This window comes from Dreissena polymorpha, chromosome 11 (genome assembly GCF_020536995.1).
Source record: "Dreissena polymorpha isolate Duluth1 chromosome 11, UMN_Dpol_1.0, whole genome shotgun sequence".
Lineage (NCBI taxonomy): Eukaryota > Metazoa > Mollusca > Bivalvia > Myida > Dreissenidae > Dreissena > Dreissena polymorpha.
In genome coordinates, this window is record NC_068365.1 from 49,494,323 (window position 1) to 49,517,567 (window position 23,245).

The 23,245-nt window shown below is 33.1% G+C and overlaps 1 protein-coding gene across 1 annotated transcript; it reads left to right on the forward strand.

Moving 5' to 3' along the window:
- The first annotated feature begins 6,792 nt into the window (after positions 1–6,792).
- Positions 6,793–11,999, forward strand: LOC127849828 (scavenger receptor class A member 5-like). The gene is made up of 5 exons (XM_052382580.1): positions 6,793–6,863; positions 7,294–7,344; positions 8,072–8,231; positions 11,124–11,265; positions 11,985–11,999. The coding sequence occupies exons 1-5, from the start codon at positions 6,812–6,814 to the stop codon at positions 11,997–11,999; spliced, it is 420 nt and encodes a 139-aa protein (XP_052238540.1). The 5' UTR covers positions 6,793–6,811.
- Positions 12,000–23,245: the final 11,246 nt, after the last annotated feature.

Below are 23,245 nucleotides of genomic sequence, written 5' to 3' on the forward strand. Positions count from 1 at the left end.
ACTCTACTCTACTCTACTCTACTCTACTCTACTCTACTCTACTCTACTCTACTCTACTCTACTCTACTCTACTCTACTCTACTCTACTCTACTCTACTCTACTCTACTCTACTCTACTCTACTCTACTCTACGCTACTCTACTCTACTCTACTCTACTCTACCATACCATACCATACCATACCATACCATACCATACCATACCATACCATACCATACCATACTATACTATACTATACTATACTATACTATACTATAATATAATATACTATAATATTATATAATATAATATAGTGTCTCCATCGTGGATATATGTTTGGTGTAATTATTTTCACGCCTGCGCAGGTACTTCGTTAAATTAGTGCATTTTCATCATATGCACAGTGTCACCGTAAACTATGTACCGTAGACGTGCCGCGTCTGGAAAAGGTTATAAGTGACTGTATGGTTGGGTTAAATATTAACGTGTATTTGCAGAAAAGAAACATATTTTAACCTAGTCGATTTGCTAAGCCGATTAAAGTGTTATCCAGAAGTATCCAGAAATATCACTATTTAATTTGTCATCGTTTATTGAATTGATTTGAATTTAATCTATTAAGATTAGTGCAAATCTTTAAAATAATACACCTTTTTTGTACCAAAAATCTTAAAACATTCACTATGCACACTCATTAGATATACACATATATAAACGATATAAAATGTAAAATGTTCCATTATTTTATATTTTTCGCATGATATTTATTATGTTCTCGAATTATTGTTTACCAAATCAATTATGTTATGTATATGGTGTGTACTTTTTTGGGCTGGAAAAATAATTATTTCTCATTTCACAATAATCAGAATCAAATCACTGATTGTTTTTTGTTTTTATCCCAATATTAAAACAAAAACGTCTATGATCGAAAAATGAATAGTATAGTGGATAATTTTCACTGTTTTCAGGGTTTTTTCTGAGTGTTCGCTGACTTATTCTGATGAAATCAAATCGACAGCATATGTGATATAAATATTGAGAGGAACAATTGTATTCACCAGACAATGAAATACTGCAACTGTGTATAACGTGGAATAAAAAACTAAAAAACACCTAAACATTCTCTTAGTTCGTGAAGTTGACGCAACATTGAATATGATGACGTCTTTTAAAAGACTGTGAAACTATATGAAGATGGCCGATGTGTGTATACATGTATATCAAATAGAATAATAAATATTGGGCGCTCTTGCATTTTGTGTGTTCCATCATTATATAACGGTTATCTCATTCTATTTGATCTGTGTTAACCGTCAACCGCATTCGGTAATGCATAGCTTATATTAACACAATCAGGAAAGCGTGTTTCGAAAAATCCAAACAATTTTCATCATCGCACAATAGTGTAACATATATTTTAATACAATATATATAGGGAAACTCATATGATTCGCGTAATGTGAAAATAATTATCATGCTATAATTCGACCACGAAACTTGACGTGACTTAATACCGAACAATACGGAATGGATACGCTGGTCGTATATGACATAAGACCCATTTTCGCATATTGTCTTATCAATGCTTATATGAATTTGATTGCTATAATCCAATGCGTATTCGACACGGAATTATTGTCAAGGTTTTTCATTTTGTCAATATTTATCATATTGCTGACATCAATATCCATACTGTTTTCATTTTCAGTCGAGAAATGATATTAATTGTTATCAAGATTATTTGTATAGTACGGTAGCGTTCTCTACACAAGTGAGATTTATTTGTACTGGTAAATTGCTGTCATTCTCACCATTCGGACTCGACGATCGGCTCGAATAAAAATGTTAGTCGCTTAAAATTACAAATTACTCATATTGAGCACGATTATTATTGTTATTGTTATTAATTTTTTTTTATTATTATTATTATATAGCTTTTAGAAACTTATACCTAAAAAATCCCATTGGAAAAAAATCCCATGGGAGAAAAAAAAACATGGGATAAAAAAATTCCATGGGAGAAAAAATCCCATGGGAGAAAAAATCCCATGGGATTTTTTTTTTAAAGACGATTTAACGCGTTAAAATCGCGAGAATTGTTCATCATTTGTTAAAATGTAGTGTTTCTGAACGTTACATGAATAAATCTCTAAAAACCAGAAAAAAAATCCCATGAGATTCTTTTCCCATAAAAAAATGGGATTTTTTTTCTATCAACGAAAATTGAACGAAAATAAGCACAAATGCTTTAACAAATCTTAAAATCGATAACTTAGCCTAAACAAACGTGTTTTATTTTTTTGAAAAACCCATGGGATTTTTTCTCCCATAAAAAAAGCTGGAGAAAAATCCCATGGAAGAAACCATAATTCCCATGGGAAAAAGAAAAATCCCATGGGAATATTCAAAAATCCCATGGGATTCCCAACTTTGCAAATAAAGTTCATAGTGAAGAAAACGCGTTATTTAAGCAAAAGTAACCAATTATTAATCACAAGTAAGACTTTTATCTTATACTTTATCACAAATAAGCAAATCTTCAAGAAAAAGGTTACTTAAGTTTGCGAAATTTCGGTTTCTCAAAGTGTTTCCGGTGGCCGTTAATGTTTAAAACTGGAATGTTTAGAAATGCCAAGTTTGTGTGACAGACGCAAAAACCCACGACGCACGGTTTTTATTTCATGTGAATTCCATTATGTGGCGTACTACTATAGGTATAATAACCAAGACAAACTCAAAGATTTGTAAGCAATTTAACTTACCATTTTCCATGAACATTTTATTCACTCAAATAAAGAATATAACTTTTCTTTTAATATTGTTCAACGGCATGTCTAACGGTTGAATTGGCGTATTGAATGACCATCGAGTGTAGTAAAAACCTTTTTTTCATTTGTGTTTGGCTATCTAGTCAAAAATTATGTTTGTAATTCGAGGTAATATTCATTTATGTTGATATATTTTACCGAGTTTGCTTAAAAGACGAGCGTAATGTGTTAATGTGATTTGAGGATAGTAATTATATTTCAAATGTAGTATATACTGTTATCGACATTGTCCCAGCCATGATACGCTATAGAAATTTTCATTTGTATTAACCGATTGAACAACCCATGCAAATTTATTTGCAGTACCGTTTGTCTCAAAAGTATCTACACGCCCATACGCTACAGCTTAAAATAGATAAGCATACGAATACATAGTGATGTTTACAACCACATTGTTCTTGAATAATTTTGCACCTTCAGGCATACATTTATTTTGAAACTTACTTTTTATCCAAATGTACACGTGAACCAGATTATTTTGGCAACATTCAGTTTTATATGAACCCGATTATATATGGAAAGCAATACAGATCTTATCAAGTTGTTCAAATATAATAGTGCAATAATTTCACATTTCACAAACAAAAGCAAACCTACCAATTACACAGTGTGCCGAACAGTATGAATTTCTATCAGGGTTTTTATCTGATTTTGGGTAAAGGGTCTGGCTTTTTTTAAGGGAAAAAAATCGCGCGAAACGCCGGATTTTGGGGGAAAATAAGGAAAGTCTTAAATAATCAATTTAACATATTTTACTGTTTTTAAAACAAATTCAAAGCTACAAATAATATAATTAAGCAATATTTTTCTATTTTTTTTTTTACACTGGATCAGGTTAACTTATATAATTGAAGGTTTAAACAATTTTTTTAGATATCATTGTTTTGGGGAAAATCTTTGTAAGAGGGGAAAAATTGTCTCAAAGAAGGAGAAAAAAACCTGTCTATCTACATGCTTAAATGTATGTCTTTTGGCATTTACTATATGCCTGAAAGCTAAACTATTGTCTGTTGGCGTTGTTGTGTCCATGTAGGTGTACATTAATTAATACTTTTGGCAAAAATGGAATTTAATTGTTTACCCGGTATACCATGTATTATGTATACGGATAATTGTTTAACTTAATTTAAACAACGAACAATATGAATATATCGTGTGTGCAGTAACTGTACCAGAAGATGGAAATACTGATACAGGACTGTATATAATAAAAATATTAGCCCAAAACAAAACATTGCATCTACAATGCACCTTTAAGCCATTTACAACATCGATGTCGTACTTTGTCATGAAATTATTCCAACCCAAAAATGATTTAAAAGGTTGAAATGCAATTATCATTTTACGATGTGCCATCTGTATTAGTAACATGTGCAGTTCACAGCTTGACCAGTCTCAACGTAATGATTCTATATCAAATACCTATGCCAGGTTATGTGTTTATATACTACACCTAGTAAGAGCTCATTTTTAAAATAGTCAAAAGAACGGCTTCAGGTCTAATACGTGTTTACAATAAACATGCTTTTGATTATAAATTATATTGTAAAGTGTATTCGTTTTCTGGTCTCCTGCTTTTCGCCATCGCCGGAAGTATTTGAATGTAAATGCTCCAGTTCACCCGCATTCAGTGATGATCAAAGAAAAAACGTACAGAACCCGAACGCTTGAACAAGACGAATAAAATATGGCTAGATGCAAGTTATCGTTATATTATGTCAATGTCGAAACGCACGTTTGCCGAATACCAATAATTTTGATTTTTTAACAACATGTCAGGGATGATTTAAATCCAAGTATTGATATGTTCCTGTGGTTAATGCAACGTAAATGATGTAAACAAACGAGAAATAGCAAAACGCACAAACAATTACTCGAATCTCGATTTGCTTAGGTAAACTATTTCGCTGGACGATTACAATTTTTTGAGAATATTTTTTTCTCAGAATGAATGTCCCTATTGAAGGTATGCTACCATAAAATACAGTTTTTTAATTGCAAAAGTACAAAGCACCTGTTCTGACAATTTGTTAAACACTTCAAAAACTTCAAGTTCTCGGTTTCGAACAATACTTATTATGTCTCTCTAGAAAAATATCAAATTCTATTTGCAATGTAGATTTTATAATTGTATCTCACGTATATAAAAAGGGCGTGATTACGGTATTGAAAAAAGACAATTTCATTTATGGAGTATACATGATATTGGGGTTGAGCTCAATTATTTCTTTTACTATCGAAAGACGTAAATATAATGACACAAACGTATACATATTCGCAAGACATGTGCTCTGTTTTGAAATCCCCAATAGTCCTATGCAGATTAGTCTGCCGACACATAGACACAACTGATGGTCAACAACAAATACGAGTAGATCTTTCGGTATCGGTGATATTTTGCCCGTTTAAAGTGCTCTGTTTTGAAATCCCAAATAGTCCTATGCAGATTCGTCTGCCGACACATAGACACAACTGATGTTCAACAACAAATACGAGTAGATCTTTCGGTATCGGTGATATTTTGCCCGTTTTAAACTATTTGCCATATATAAGGCTTTCAAAAATGCCACTGTTATTTCCATATGCTGGTTTAAGATGGCGCGAATACAATGTGTTAATTGAAATCGTATACACGTACTTTTTTTTTTAGTGCTATGTATTGGTTGAAAATGTAAGCGTTTGTATGCTTTGTAATTTTGTTTTATTTTTATATCGGTGTGATTTACATCAAGGAACACAAGCATACATTTAAGGTTACCATTTAAACCGTCGTGTCATTCCGTTCTTTTAGTTGTTACAGTCTACAAAACTAACTTTTTTGGCTTCATTTCCAATGATGAATGTGGCTATGAAACTTTGAAAATGTCATAGCCAGAGGAAATTTTTCATAGCCAGAAAAAACATTGAATTAATTTACAGTCACATTGTCTTGAAAGGACGACAACAGTCGTTACATAATTATAGATTGCAATTGGGGGGTTAGATTTTAAACAAATTAGTATTCCATGTTTCAAACTTTTATTCCAGTTATTTCGTCATTTTAATGCTATTAATAACACACATTTATAGAATACATCACACTATTTTTATTTATCGGCGTAGAATGCAAGTTCAGTTTACAAAAAGTATTACGACATTTTAAATATGCGGCAACTTAACGAAACTTAGCTCTCTTAAGGTCATAATATACTAAATAGTTTCCCTATATAATTAAATGTAAAAGCGACATCTTTAAGCGAAAATAAATGCAACATTTTGCACATAGAGACCCACATAACTATACCTTTTCTAAAAGGCCATTCTAAGCGGAGTCGATTTGTGCAATAAAAAAGATATGTCATGTACGATCCAGGAAAGAACTTGTCAAAAGTCAAAATCGACTGTTTTGCAACTTTTTTTTCGGACGTTTTCTAGTGGAATGTAATCTTTTTCAGTGCAATGTTTTTCTATAGTCTTTAAGTTAATCATATTTCAGGGATTTAGAAGTGAGCACCTATTCACGCCAGAACAATAGTTTTAAGTGTACAACATGCCTTCGAATCAACTATGATATTTTTTTAGAGAGTACAGCCCTACATGAAACGGTTTTTTAGTATACTGTAACCTTTACACTCCTACATGAAACGGTTTTTTAGTATACTGTAACATTTACACTCTCTCTTACATCTAAGGGAGATCACTAATGATAAAAAACTAAGGGAAGTAACCAAGCGGTGTTACTGTAAGAATTTACACCTGAAATGCGTAAATTGATTATCTATTGGTTTATTTTCTCTGATTTTTTTTCATCGCAATTCATGCGATCTATATTCAATTTGTATTGCCAAAGCCGAGATTTCATTGCATTGGCGATCAGGCGATGGGTTCATGTTGCAGACTGAGTTGATACGTATATACATACGTCGTAATCGAAAGGCAAACAACAAAGCATTTCACATAACACTTAAATATGGTTTTGGTTTTATCATTTTGTTATTTCCGTCAGTGGCAACCAGATGAAAGATGTCTGTGCAGAGGACCTCCTGGGCAGTGCTGGTTCTATGGATCACATTGGGTAAAATCTCATATGTGTATAGATGTTATGCGGAAGATTCGTTCGATCTTCCAATTTCATTACGTAGCGAAATGAGAACATATCCACATAATTGCACAGGATATGTTCACAAGCAGTTTATACGATACGCCAACAGGTTTTGTTTAAATATCTGAATCATCTGGGGGGGGGGGGAGGGTTTAATCGGTTTTATAAAGTGTGTGTTGTGTCGGCGATTTAGTACGTTCTCTTTATATAATTTGTCAATTGTTAGTATTTTGTTACAAAGAGAGTTGCCAATTGTACAGATTTTATTTACAAATTATTTGATCCTTATTATTGTTATTGTTGGTTTTGGACACGCCTTGTTAAAGGACTTATTACACTATATGTACACATAGGACTTGTATTGTTTTCTTGTTGATATACTTAAGTTGCTTTGATGTTTCAGTCGCCATACCAAGATATTCTTATTCACAATCGAATGGTCTTGAAAGACAATGTAAGTGTGTTATCATCATGTTTCAATACCATTTAAGAAAAACGATATATTTACCAAAAACTGTTTAACAAAGTAAACACACTTCCTGTTCAAAACTAGTTCATTAAAAATGCAAAAAAGATATCGGGAAAAAATACTTGCGAAAAAAAGCAGCTCTGACAAACAACTAATCGCTTTGGAATACATCGGAGAAATATTTCCACATAGATATTTTCCTCAGTAATTTGCTAAGATACTTTCTTTAAGAATTCAAATGAATTTGAAATGTAGTTTTGATACATGCCATGTCACGTCGCCTTAAAAATGCGTTAAGATAAATATCGGTATTGTTAATAGACAGTTACATTATGAATAATTATTGGAACTCAGTGTTAAATGTGAACACGCCTTACGTATTAATTAATAGGACATTGATTTGACCAATATGATAATGGAGCTAAACATATCAGTTCTAACAAAATTTCACATCCATGGACCGCGACTATGAACATTATGTGAGTTCAATGTTGAGATTTAAAATCATTGTTTGCTGAACAAATAAGTTGATGAATATAAAAACATACAAAAACATATTTCTGAAATTTCTTTTTAAATATATAATTTTGATTCGACATGTTTAGACCTCTCCTCTCTTTATACATAACTCGAATTACAAATACACAAACATGTATATGCACATAAACATTTGCAGAATATACTTTATATATTATTTTGTTTTTTTTTACAGACAACTTCACACACAAATCTATCCGATTGGTGGGCGGAAACAGCGAACTAGAAGGACGTGTTGAAATTAGAATTAATGGGGTGTGGGGGACGATTTGTTATAACTCATTTGATTACAGCGATGCAGATGTTCTGTGTAGGATGTTGCACAATAACTTAAGGTAAACGATTGACAATGTTAGCATGATCTTCAGCGAATTTCGTTTACAATCGATTATCATGGCATGCGCGCAAGCTCTATAAATATATACATAAAGTATAGGCGGCGCCCATACTGACTCATGCAGCAAAATATATTCGGTATATCCGCGAACTTGATGTTTACTTCTAGTTATATGTTTGGATGTTGTTATTTTTGTAAACTTATTGTATTGGCTGTGTTTCGTTTTGTGGATGAATGAGTAAACTTAACGTGTACATGTAGTTGGAAATACATATATATATCAACAATTAAGCTAGTGTCTGCAAACAGTGTTCGCTACTAACTAATCTGACTCACTACTTAAAAAAAAAATTAAGAGTCCTAACATACTTCAGGGAGTCCGATAATCAGACACTTTTTATATACCGTATTTTAGTAAATGTTTGCTTTAAAAACCTTCAGATGAGAGTTAAAGACCATTATCGGAGAAATCAGTTTTGTTAGTATCACAGTCAATAATTCTCATCTTAAGTGTGTATTAGCCCTATATTGTTCATTGCTTTATATATTTGCGCTCCATAATATTTCTAAGAAAGTATTACTTTAAACAATTATGCGATTCAGAACAAAGTAATACCAGTAATTACTGACACTATTGACAAATAGTTGCATGGCGCATGGTATTCACTTTTGTCAAAACACCAAGGTCTTCACGCAGTTTAATTGTGTTTTCACAACGCCCAACACAAATTCCATTTTGCCGGATTTTATATGTATTTAGTATACCGTACAATAACTGTTTTGATTAATTATCTTAAAGACATAACACCGCAAATACAGCGCGTTTGATTTGACATTAATGAAGACGAAATGTCGATTCAAAATTATTTGAAATATAATTTTGTTAAAATGAACTACGAAACTTTAAACCAAAAATAAAAGATATCAATATTTTCTGCGCTACTGTGATGCAAAAAATATATACAGCCTCGCTTTCTATGCGAATGACGTGCATCATAATTTTCGGGGACAAAGAATCAACACAAAGTATGTTTCGGCAAACGATTTTAATAATGCTCATTTAAAAACTTGAAAACAGTACCGCTGTGTGTAAGGATTCTAATGATAATTGTTAAACCGTTGTACATGTCGACAAAATGTTTTGATAATATTAAGCAAAAAAGCACTCAAGGATTACACCCCGTTGCCAGCATCAGTTTCTCTGTTAACTGGCCAAGTCTTTATCGTGGAGTCCACCGTAAGGGTGGAATAGTGTGGTCGGTATAACAAATCCAACAAACTGAAACAAACCACTAAAATTATCGATAGATAGTGACACGTGTTTTTTCACGCGCAACTGATTCAAAGCCGTTTTCATCCTCAGTGCCTTTGGTCATAAACGTGACTTTTGTAAACATTGATTTGGAATTGTAGAGTTCCCCGATTACAAAACGCACGAACTGCGACAGGGAACCAAAATAAACAAATTCGGGTTGTTTTGTTTTTGTCGATGTGTTGATAAAGAATGATGACTGGCATGACGTTCGGATGCGCAAAAGTTCGGACATTCCAAACACGACATATATATATACCGGAAATCTCCCTATTCCGAACGGTTGAGCCAGCCAGAAATTTTCATCTTCTATTTCTTTGCTAAAAAAATGTTGAATAAACCGAACTCTCTCAAAACCGGAAACCGAACGGAAATCTCCTTGAATTTCGTCATTTTCAACGTAAAATACATTTAGTACACCGGACGGTCTGTATTCTCAAGATGCCCGAGGCGTATAAATTACAATACCTAGTCAGCACGGCGCGTGCGGTGTCACACATGCCGCTCGCGCGATTATTGATAATCGGATTAAACATACCATAAAGGTGTCAAGTCGTTTCCGCGCTATTGAAGTCCGATTAAATAATGAAAAAACAAGCTGTGAATGTCTATTATAGACGTGCGGTAATACCAAAAAGTGATTGACGCGATCGTCTTATGATAAACAATTTAATTACAAAATTAATGCATGCCGTTGCGACGAGCACTTCCTTGTGATCTTCTCGTGTAGTTGAAAAGATCTTATAATGTAGCCATGTTTTTAACGCTTAAATGGTTGTTTGTTGGTTTGCCAGATAAAACTGTGAGGAATTTGATCGTTAAATATCCATCCATCTGTCTGCAAATTCACTGTAGCGGATTCGTGGTCTAGTGGTAACACACTGGCTTCACAATCCATAGATCGCTGGTTCGATCCCCCGCTGCACCTAACCTACTAACTCGTCTTTCGCATGAGACGTTAAACCGAGGTGCAGTGAACTAGGTGCTATACACCGGGCACTAAAAGACCCAGGGTCACCTCTGGAACGGGGTGTCTCCTGTATCTTGCACTATCCCCCGTAACCAACTAACACGTCTCTCTGGGGGCGATGGCCATATGGGAGACAATCCCGGTGCACTCGATAAAAAATAATGAAGACGAATGCAAATTCATTCATTGCCTTTTCGTAATTTCAAACGCATCTTCGGTATTAATAATCTAAAATCGGTATGGAATGGGTTTTTTGCTTTTAGTCGAATAAAAACACATTTGTGAAGAATACTTTAAACATAAACATTACATGAGTACAGTTATCACATGGTTCATGCAAATGTTTATGGTTTGTTTTATTCCTATATGATTCTGTACACAATGCATACAATGTATATTTCGGCAATATGCCTACTCTTGGTAAACCGGAACTCTCTAAAAACCGGACGATCAGGCCGGTCCCCAGACCGTCCGGTTTACAGAGAGTCTACTGTATTTATATATTTATATATATTTATATATATATTTATATATATGTGCACATTTTATTTTAAAGGTGATCGTACTTTTACTACATAATATTGTGTTTATTGTGTTTATGCCAACAGTGCCTTAGACTTCTACATGGACGGACGATACGGAGAAGGCACAGGGCCTATATTCTACAGAGATCTGCAGTGCATAGGAACAGAAGACAACGTTCATAACTGCTCAAGCGAAACCGGTGAAACATGTTATCACGGTCTAGATGTAGGGCTAATATGCTCAGGTGAATCATGTATACGTTTGATATTGTTTTTACCGTTGAAACATCGCTGATGTACGAACGCGTATTCTATAAATTATATATTATATATATCACCTCCTACACAAATGACCTCATCCGATTGGCTTAGAGCGGACACGTTCATGGGGTGTATTTTCCATATACCCATCAACGTAAAAAAGATGGCGTCTGTTAGATAAACTGCTAGAAAGTCATGTAATAACAAACTGACATAAACATGGTATTCTATTCATCCTACAAATAAAAAACGACCGTTAAATTGTTCACAAATAGCCAGACACCTATTAAATTAACTGAATCTAACTTTACGTACTAATATCAAAATCAATTTCAAGTTACAAAAAGTGTACCTACACGTAAGCCATGATGTACAATTTATTCTCGCCAATATTGTTATTTTTGTCGGTAAACAACTATTCTATAACCACTCTTTTTACTCATTGGCATATTAATTGAAAAAGTCAAAACTCTACTGGCTCATGTTCTTCTCACAAAAGTTGTTGCATGGATTAAAAATACCATGTTTATCTTCGTGTAGTTTTTTTTTGTTGCTTTCAACGCGATCCTCCTTTCAAATTTCAAAACAGTTGGTTTAAGCAGGCAAATCTTTGTTCATAGACATTATTTGATCAACTAAAAAGGGACGAACTATTCATCATAGAAATTACCTTTTACATTTAAGGCAAATTTCCAATGAAACTTCTAAGAACAATGCATTGCAATTATAAGTTTTAACACACTTTCAAGTCACTGACACTGTTCTTAATCCGTAAATTATTTAACAAAAATATTGAGTTAAACACATCGCCTTATGCAAGCATAGTGTACGTTATTTAAGAAATCGACACACACGCTAACGCTAACGCTAACACACGTCTATATATGAATATATATATTACACACAACAAGGAAAATGTAGTCGGTGAGATATAATCGTTACACTCTTAGTAACTGATGGTGTACGGGATATACAATATCAGTAATTTCCTACTATAATTAAGATTCGCTTTCGTCTTGTATGAAGTGCTTGAGGGTGTATATCCTACACACCATTAGTTACTAACAGTGTAACTAATAGTTTGTGTTATCAATACATATATTAAAGAAAGTAATATGAACGGAATATGTACTTAATTTAACCTTTAACGAATCGGCAAATTAAAGTGTTTGCAAGTCATACAAAATATTAAATATAAAGTCGAACAGGTTTTTGAACTGTATTTGTTGTATTATTATAACATTTATTAGAATGTAACGTGCTGTATGCTTATCGAACGACAGGATGTCCGCGATTGGATCAACAACATTATGGTTACCTGGAACATGTAAACATCACCAGCGAAGGGGATGTGTACATCGGAAACTGTGGAAATGAAACAAGTACATTCCAGTTCTTGTATACATGCTATCTAAACGGCACATGGGAAGAAGATGGAACAAACTGTGGGCCTCTAGGTATTACTTTGTCTTTGGAGTACCTGTCCAAGCCAATTTTGTTTAACATTATTTACGACATACTGTTTGAATTTTTTTCAAAATGACATACAATAAAAACAGAAAAAAACGCCCTGCCCTGTCTATAACTAGATGCACACGAGAATGTTACACTAGCGCATCTGCAAATCTTCAACTGCGCACGTGCAGATCTTAACGCGCTAGTCTGGCCAATGGAAGGTCAGTATGGCATTCAATTATTTCACCAGTCCAAAAGAAGTAACTTTTTGTGTTTTGAAACGGTAAGAGTTACAATGAACGAAATTGATGTTAACCGAGTTGAAACTATTTAGTTTTTTGAAAAGTACTTACAATAATGTAAATATTCAAAAACGGAGAATACACATTGGGATTAATTGCCGGAATGCGTTATTAGATACCGACTTTAATGCTGGTTTTCGGTTTTATTATGTGAACATATTTTTTGACTGTGACAGCTTCTTGGTTTTCAAGTAAATAGTTGCACATGTGGACATGGATATATGCACGTGCGGAAGCGGGGTCTCCAAGTGTGCAAGTAAAGAACAGCAAGTGTGAACGTAAATAATTCCACGTGCACCCGTGCAGATTTGTCCGTGTGCGACCGTCACGTGCGCATGCGAAACCATTCAAGTGCGAACTTGATTTATGAAAAAATATATTTCGAATGTTGCATCCATGCCAATGTACTTAAAGATGTTATTTATATCCTAATATTAGACATTTGAACGTTCTTTTACTAAAACAATCCCATTAAAGGCGCGCTAAACAAACAGAAAACTAACAAAATTTATAATTTTTAAAAGTATTTGAACACATACTGTATGTTTTAAATTGAATATCTATATTTCTTTCAAAAGCGAGTTTTGTTCCGATAGGATCAATTCACTATGAAAAGTAAACAAAGTCGGCTAGGCAGATAAACGTACACTTCATAATTGCTTCTATTATTGTTTAAGTGTTTAAGTGTTTTGATTATACAAATATGAGAGGGATTCTTGTGAAAAAATATACATGTTGGATTAAACAACATTTTCCTGAATAGTAATAAAATCTGATACTTCTAAATGTTATTCAACTTTTCTCGTTCATGTTCGTATGGTAGATACAGTGTGAGACGATGTCTACAATTTACGTTAGAAAAGTAGTTCGTCGAATTAATGTGCATACAGGTGCCGTATAAACATGCCTGCCTTGTAAAATACACTCACCGTTTCCTTCTGTAAATTTTTTTAGTGGAAAGATAGAAACAAAACACATGCGCGAATAGAGAACCTTTCATTACTACTATACAATCGATTTCCTTATCAGTGTAACAATATAAAAAGATCATTAATGATCACCATTCTCAAATACCATATGGCAAGATGAAAATAAGTTGATAGTATTCAGGGATAAAACTATCTTTTAATTTATTTTCAGATATAAAAGGGGTAAGATTAGTTGATGGCGTGAGTCTATATGATGGATTTGTGGAGGTTCTTGTTGGCGAAGTTTGGGGTCCGGTGTGTGTTGACGGCTACATTAACTCCCAATACTTTTATTCATCTACTGGAGGAGTGTTTTGTCGAATGCTCGGATTGAGGCAAGTTTAGGATTGCAAGCAATAAATCTAACATAGTTAATTAGCATTTAGTCCTTTGAAACAATGACAATCAGTTTAACATGTACATGGTTTCGATATCATGTACAGGTATTTCCATGTTTCATTTAGTTAAAAGAATTATGTCATTTAAAAGGTCAACGAGAGGAAAAGTTCGTAAACCTATCTGAATTTTCACAACAAACAATTATGGCATATACTTACTGACATAACTCACAATATAGAATAATAAAATGTCATGTATTTTGAGATAAAAATTATTGTTTAGTATTGGACCTGTTTTTTGGCCTTCTATGATGACATGTTGACGTCATTGTTGTGAGAATAATATAGATCCATCTGTTAGACTGGTTTATTTCCAAAGCATGATAGAGCAATTAGATAAAGCGATGTCTTCTGTAATTTCATCTTATGTATCCGAAATAACGAGTTCGAAACCTACTTTGTTCAGTTGTTTGCTAATTTGTTGATATATATTTCTCATGTTGTGGTATTTTAATTTCGAATAAGTTAATTAATATGTTTAAGTAACATGCATCTTCATAAAAAGATAATTTTCAATGCAATATAAATCCAGTTATTCCTGGTTCCATTCACGATTGGCAAAATAATGCATGAACTCTTGATATGTTATTTTTTTGTCGTGTTAACACGTGTGTTGTAGGCATGCTGGTGACTACTGGAGAACAATGACAGGAAGAGCATTGTTATCAAAGCTCACGTGTGCTTCCGACACGAGTCATGTAAATGCTTGCAACTACAGCAGGGCGTATACAACGTGTTATAATGGGCATGGTGTTTCTTGTGGAGGTAGAACTACCTTTCGAACAATATTTTTACGCTGACTTGTTTAGCACGAATATATTAAATGTCGTTTTAGACGAATTGTATAACGGTATATGTTTAAGAAAATGAATTGCGTAAATGATTATAGGAATCAAGTAAAAAAAATGAACAAATATGTTGTGATGTTAGAATACAGCTCATAACTGAACGGATTAATCGAGTTTAAGTTGAGCAAACTTTTATAAGCCAACATGCGCGGAACAAACGTACATTTTGCGAAGTGCAATTTATCTTTTTTAATGCTGATATACACGTAATTCGAAATTGCATGTTAAATACGTCGGAATATAACTCTGCTAATTCGATGTAAATGCACTCTGCTAATTCGATGTAAATGCAATTAGAAAACGGATCGATTAAAACGTACACATGAACGTTTTTGTTCAAAAACTAACTTAGCTAAGCATTTGTAATTATATTACGATTTGCTGCTATGTTTTAAAGGCAAAGTCGAGATAAGGTTTGAATTGTTAGGCTATAACTTTGATCAGAGCTTATTTTTTAAGAAAATATTCTGGGATAATTCACATCAAGTTCAAATGAGTACTATCAACATTTTAAAACGTTCTCTCTGTTTCTTTATATTAACATATTCATATTATAAAGTCGGTTTCACATTCATAAATATTATATCTGCAATATATATATATATATATATATATATATATATATATATATATATATATATATATATATATATATATATATATATATATATATATATATATATATATATATGTTAGTGGATATGTGCTTATATTTTTTTAATTAAATATTTTGTTTACTAAATAATCTAGGTTATAGGTTATTTAACATTTTAACGTATGACTATTCAATCACATACGCACGTCGCACATACGTAATCACGCACGCAGGCAGGCTATATAAAATAATCATTCTGAACGTATAGTGTCATCTTTTTTTCAACGCAAAAGACAAACGGTGAAGGTCAATATTATGTAAGCGTTGAAATATATGGGGACAACACAAAATTGATTGTGTATATTCCCATCCACTTGTGTTTGATAAGTTATAAGTTATATAAGTTTTTGCAAGTGAACTTTTATCAACAAATCATTCGTAAATCGCCTTCCTTCATTATGTTTATTTATGCTGAATGCGATAACACATTATGCATATTTTTTAATTCATGTGTATTTTTATTTTTATTTCGCGCTAGTAATGTAAATACATATCATTTTCGTTTATATATTTGTGTTAATATTTGAATTAAATAGGCGTTTGAGGGGCGATGTAAATATTGCAACAGGGGAGTCGTGATACTGAACGTCTGAGGTTGAAATAACACGATTGAAATAACACTTTAATGTGCAGGGGTGGGGGCAATATTTACTACCACTCGAAATATGCATATCGAAATAGTTTGTATTGTACCGGAAAGAACATCTTTATGTATAAAAAAATATGGCAGCCAAGTTGTAATTGTAATTAATTTGTAACTTTAATCCGAATATCCGATATACCAAACCAGCTCCGACTGATTAGAGGTCGGAGTACTGATACAATCATTAAATGATTACATTTTCAGGTTTTCCTTTAAATATCAGCTCCACACAACTTGTAGGTGGCTCGAACGAGCGGTACGGCCGTGTTGAAGTGCACGTTGAAAACAAGACCGGAATAGTTTGTTGGCACGACTTTGACTTTGAAGATTCTGAAGTTCTTTGCAGAATGATGGGATTTGGGTAGTGATTACTGTTATTAGATGTATTAATAATTATTATATTTATTTCAGCAAGGAGAGTGTGATGTATAAACAGCGAATATAATACCCTACTTAACATTAAAATAGCAACATAAAACAATGTTAATCAGATAGGTGTACGTGATTATAAAATTTATAAACTTTTCACATGAAGAATAAAGTATATAGTGCACGCGAATATAGAAATAGTACCAAAACATCAATGATGTATACATTATAAACAGTGTATGCATTGTACATGTTTTATATTCATTAGTATAATGCAATTGAATCATCGTCCCGATGACTATAAATAACTCTTTACAATAACAAAAAACTACAAGTACACTTATATTATCAGCGCAAAATTGCATAGATTACACTTTTGTGAAAGTGCTCGACATCAATTATCTGATGTTGTTTAACTTAATTCTGCACACAGAAAGATGCTTCAAGTTTTTAGTGGCTAAATGTATATCTCACAGTGTGTTATCAGTTCTCACATGATACCGCTAGCTCCAGAGTTGGTCTTTTTCAAAACTCTGATGTCGCTCCACTGTTAATGTTCGCCCATTTTCAGCTGTTTTCTTTGAAATATTTTTTACATTGTATCTTTGATTTAAATGCTCTAGAATAGGAAAACTCCCGTCCGAAAAGCAAATATCTAGGCAATTACATGTTATGATTAATAATTATGACATTTATATATTTTCAAATAAAAATATATATCCACTTCGTGCTTGTAATTTACGTTGTTTCTTTATTAACCCGTGGTTACGATGAAGTTTCAAATAACATATTTAAATTAGTTCACATTTTTCATATTACATTTCTCTAAATTCAATTTTAATATGTTATAAAGAATAATTTCATTACACAGCGCATCTGCATTCTACTTGGACTACTGGTATAATACAACTGGTCTCCTATCCATGGTACGGGACTTGAGATGTACAGGCACCGAGGAGCATATCAACCAATGCACTTACAACGTTCCCGATTTCAATACATTGTGTACATCGGGTGCGATCGGGCTAGTGTGTACAGGTATGCCTCAAAGTCATGAAATAGTTACGAAATATATTGCATGGTTTGTGTATCCCGTACTTTGTAAGGACACTTGCATTTCAGAGTGCGGAATGGCGAACATTTCACACGGTCAAATACAAATGTACAACGAATCAACGAAAACATTAACAATTCGTTGCCATTCCGGCAATCTAGACACTGTCAAATACGTATGTGAGAACAATAGAACTTGGAGTACAGCTGCTGAATGTAAGTTGTTTCCGATTGCTTTGATTCAACAAACCTAATATTCTGTAAGAAATTCAAATTAGTTAGCCTTTTGTATTATATAAAATATGCAATCAGAATTGTTATTTTGTTTCGTTAAGTATGTCTTCACGAATACAAATATTATGTTCATTGCGGACTTTAACAAGTTCGATTCATGTACGTAACATGTGCTTTGGGCGATATTAACCCATTCGTTTAAGGGGATAAAACATGAGGGACTATATATTCTATGTTTGTGCAACACACAAAAGGCCGTGATTCTGAAAAAAAATCATATACAGATTAAGCCATCAACCTTTGAAAGCAACGGCAAGATCCAACCTTTAGTAAAAGAGGAGTTCAACAAACGTAACTTTGGGACTATGTATTCTATAGGACTCTATATTATATTCTATCCCTGAGCATATGCCCCAACATTTGGAATGTATTCGTTGCAGTGCTTTACACATAAAAGGTAATTCAACTATGAAAATGTGTTCGAGTTAAACCCAGTTAAAACACGCTTCATTGGACTTTAAATATTTTTAATTTAAAAGCAAGCAAACATATAAATGGTCATTATTCTGCCAAACTCGTCGCGGCAAAAATTCATTTATGTATGTTCATCTCCATATTAAGGTCAATTAATTGTGAAACTTTGGGGACGATTTACTCGGCATTTAAAAAAAGTAAGTTGCAAACACGACATTCACGGACTAAGTATTATTTAGTAGAAAACACGGACACAATTTGTAATTCATATGCACAGGAAGTCATTTAACTGTAAAAGTTTGTCTTCAATGGAATACATATTTGAAGAAGGGAAGTGAGGACTTACAGACGCACAAATGACATGCTGAACGCCTTCAACCTATTTGTGGCATGAAAATAATAAGTTTTTCACACAATCAATAAACGGTGTCATCTGTATGTCGGTACTTAATTCATCTAACATTTTGTACAGGGACATCTTTACATTCGATATCAAATTTGACAAGTGTGTATAGTTACAAATCTATAATGGATAAGTACTGAGTTGAGTATTTCGTTTGCCATACTTCATTAATGTTTACACAAGGCGATAAAAGAAATAATAGCACGAATCATATTTCCCGTGGTTCAAAAATATTCTATAATGTTTTAAAAGTTTACTTCACTGCGTATACTTTGGTGTAATGCATGCATGAAACACGTGCTTTTTGCAGATTGTAAAAATAACATTTTGATAGTATAAGCATATATACACGCGTTTAGATAAACTAAAAACGTTTACCAAGAGGCTTTGACTTTAAAGTCTAATAACGCCCTAAATAAATGTTCTTGTTTTTTTATAAACGATCACTATTGCGAATTTTAGTGTATCATTGAATCATTGAAATTTAACAGAAATCACGGCACCAAATAACATTTAAAAGCGATATTAACAAATGACACTCTCTTTCTTTCACCTTAATGGCGTACAGCTATTCCTACAACATTTCACTCGATCTCTCCAAACAAACACCATAATAATGTAATGTTCCATACATAAATGGCTTACATGACATCAATTGCAACATGTTTATTTAACTTAATTTATGATGTTTATTTTTAACATTATGTTTTTCATATTATGTTACACTCAAAAAATCTATAGATGTGGGGCCATCTTGGGTTCAATTAATGAGAACAATAACAGATAACAGAACAAATATCGGCCTTTGATAAATATCTAACAGTTAGTTATCTGTACCTATTAACTTTTTTAAAGTAAATAATGTGTATGTAACAATAAATAAGTCACATTACGCACAGTACGCACATTAAACATTTGTAATCATAGTTTTGTCTTTAGTACCAAATTCAATGACAATATATAAAAGACGTGAATGTATAGTATATTATTCTATATTTTGTATTATATTAATATAATATAAAGGTGTGACATTTGTTTATTCGCGTTTGTCACAGGCGAACCATTGGCAATCCAGGACATGCGTTTAATGTATTACTCAACTGAATTTTTCTACGTTGGAAGAGTAGAGTTGAAAATCAATGGCACCTGGGGGACAATTTGTAACCGCCTATTTGGATCGAATGAGGGAAAGGTGTTATGCGGAATGCTTAATGCAAGGTGTTGTATCTTTATAGTTTGATGAATTGTTTACAGCGTATCATGGCTTATTAGAAAATTGCAGGAATTCAATGAGAGGAAAGGGTTCCGCTGGACTGTATAATAGTCTTCATTTAACTCTTCAGCTATTCCGGGCACAGCGGGTATGGTGAAGGCTCTGGAAAGATACACATGGCGTCTCTTGATTGCACTGGCTTTGAGAAGGATGTCAGCGAATGTACGTTTGATTCTGAACATAACTGCACGCATTCGGAGGATGTTGGCATTTATTGCAGTGGTAAATTACAACTATGTCAATTAAAAAAATAACGTAAATGTCATACTGACTTGCTGTTTTATTAGTGCATTTTAAATTAGAAAGACAAATAACTACGTGAGATCCCATTTGCACAATGCTTACAACAGAAAAAAATTACGCGTTTAAGCGCAGCAACAAGGAACTGATATTGTCGTTTAAATATGTATCTCTGTAAGCATATATTGGATTGCAGTCGGATAAGAATAAGTTAAGACAGATTAAAAATAAATCTTATTTTATAAATATATAAGAAAACAATGTAAAGGCCATATACACCAAGTTTCCTGAGCATATACCCCAGGTATCCCAAAATTATACTTGTAATGTATATAGAGATTAAAGTACTTGAAATGTATATAGAGATGAAAACGAAAACTTAACATAAATTAAACACTTTTACATTTTTCTAATAATTGTCCTTAAATAAAAACAATGCAATGGATTATAAGTAAAATTTTCCAACTCCTCCCTCAAACTAAAGGACACGGAATATAAATAATGTAAATGTTTTTGTATTTCCAGTCCCAAGCCTTAACATCACTGATATTCGTTTATTGAATGGTACGAGCAGGTTTGATGGTCGAGTTGAGCTGCTTGCAAATGGTGTCTGGGGATCAGTTTGTAACTTCGGTTTTAAGGCATCCTATGGGGAAATATTATGTCAAATGATGAACTTGACGTACGTATTTCCAAATGAATATATATATTGTGTTTTGTACATATAACTGTCTAGAACATTTTATTGATAAAGTATCGCTGAAATGTGTTCACATTCTGACTAATTTTGATTTTGATAAATATGATCGTTTAAAAGTAAATTGACGAGAACACGATGTCAGAAATTATATAGTAGTTAATTGTTCACGTCTCGCATTGGAAGATAAAGTCTACGTTCTCCACTTGACACCACTAAATGTGGAGTATTTTACTCTAATTTACTAGCATATTGCTGTGGTCACAGAGTTGACAAAGTGATGGGGAATTTGTTCGTGGGAAAACAAGTCACTTACGATATAACATTAGTACATTCAATCACCACGTTATACAAGTGAAGCATATTGCTGAGAGACAAATAGCAGACAAGATACGATAGGTTTAAAATAAAACATTCAATAAAGTGCATCGTGGCTTGCAGAAAGTAATTAGAAAGATGAATCTCTATATATGCTCACGATCAAATTGATGCAAATACGATTGCTTGTAAGAAATAATTGATATAAATATTAGTAAAACACTATAACCTGGTTATATTACATTCTACAGATTGGGGTTTTATTACTCATTGTGTAGAGTTAGCATGGTAATATTCAAGAAAAGAAACTAAGTTATTGACATTTTAGAGAAAAAAACTGCATCATACATGTACTTTGATTGTATGAATAATGGACTGCAATTTCCGAACGTTCTGCTTTGTCTTTTAGTTATATAGAAGATACTTGTTGCTCAAGCAACGGAGTCGTTGATGGGCGAATGCTTCTTCGTATATACAGCTGTCCAATCAATGCTAGTCATATAAGCGAGTGCTTTTATGATCCTAGCCCATATTGGTGCTCAAACTATTATGCAACATCTTTGGTTTGTTCAGGTGTGTTTATTTAGCGTAATGTAACAAAAAATCAAATTCTCAGGTAAATAAATGTTTGTGAATTTAAATTATTATAATTATATTATTTATGTTAGGGTATAATAGCAAATCGTACGCTTGTTAAAGTTTAAGTCAAAGATCATCATTCAAAACTTCCATTGATATGTAAATGATTCGTTATTCTTCTGACATATACGATTAATTGTAAATACGATTTATAGAATGTTCCGTATTGAATGTGACCGGAGGATCATTGACGTACAGTCAACAGGGTACAACTGCTACCCTGACCTGTGACCTTGGATTCTATTCAAATCTCACGATGTTTCATTGCATGAACGGGACTTGGACGTATCCGAGAGCGATATGTTTGCCAAGTAAGTAGACGCGTGGAATTGAAATATTGCATTAGTTTTGTTATGTGCTTTTATGAGATGTAATAATATCATAGTTATAACGGCATTCGCCTGTTAAATGTGATAGTACATTTCTTTGTATAGCGACTTTATGGCAGCTGTTTACCTAAGAATACAAGAATTAAAAAAAACTTCTTGTACTAATACTAAGTTTAACTTCGTGTATGAAAAAACGAAGTCAACCTAATATTCTGACCCAGCAATACGATATCTAGCAGCAATCACCTAACGTAAATGTTGGAAGATAGCAGGACACATAGTTAAGAATTGAACCTCGTATACTTGGCAAGGGACAACACTAGACTAGGAGATACAGTACGTAGTCAAAAACAGCAGTTATATTATTGTTTCTAGCGACCAGGGTTATTTGGGAGTAAAAATCATGCGGCCAAGGCTCTTACATCGCTAGTCGAAGAAAGCCGGTCAGAGCACCTAAGTCCTTAGTGTTTAAAAACAATCTAAATACACTGTTCCCCTTATTTTGTCGGGCTGTTAATTGTTCGACGGCATAAGCGAGGACCACTTAATTCAACTAAAACTCGCCATTTTATATCACACGCAGATCTGGGCTACCTTACGGCCCACTGAATGAATACATAGAATTTTGGAAATGAACAAATACAAAA

Bases quoted from the DNA above. Each gene is read 5' to 3' on its own strand.
- LOC127849828 (XM_052382580.1), top strand. From the start codon at position 6,812: ATGTCTGTGCAGAGGACCTCCTGGGCAGTGCTGGTTCTATGGATCACA. The intron at 6,864-7,293 runs GTAAAATCTCAT...TTGATGTTTCAG, and splicing joins GGTTCTATGGATCACATTGG to TCGCCATACCAAGATATTCT. The intron at 8,232-11,123 runs GTAAACGATTGA...TTATGCCAACAG, and splicing joins ATGTTGCACAATAACTTAAG to TGCCTTAGACTTCTACATGG.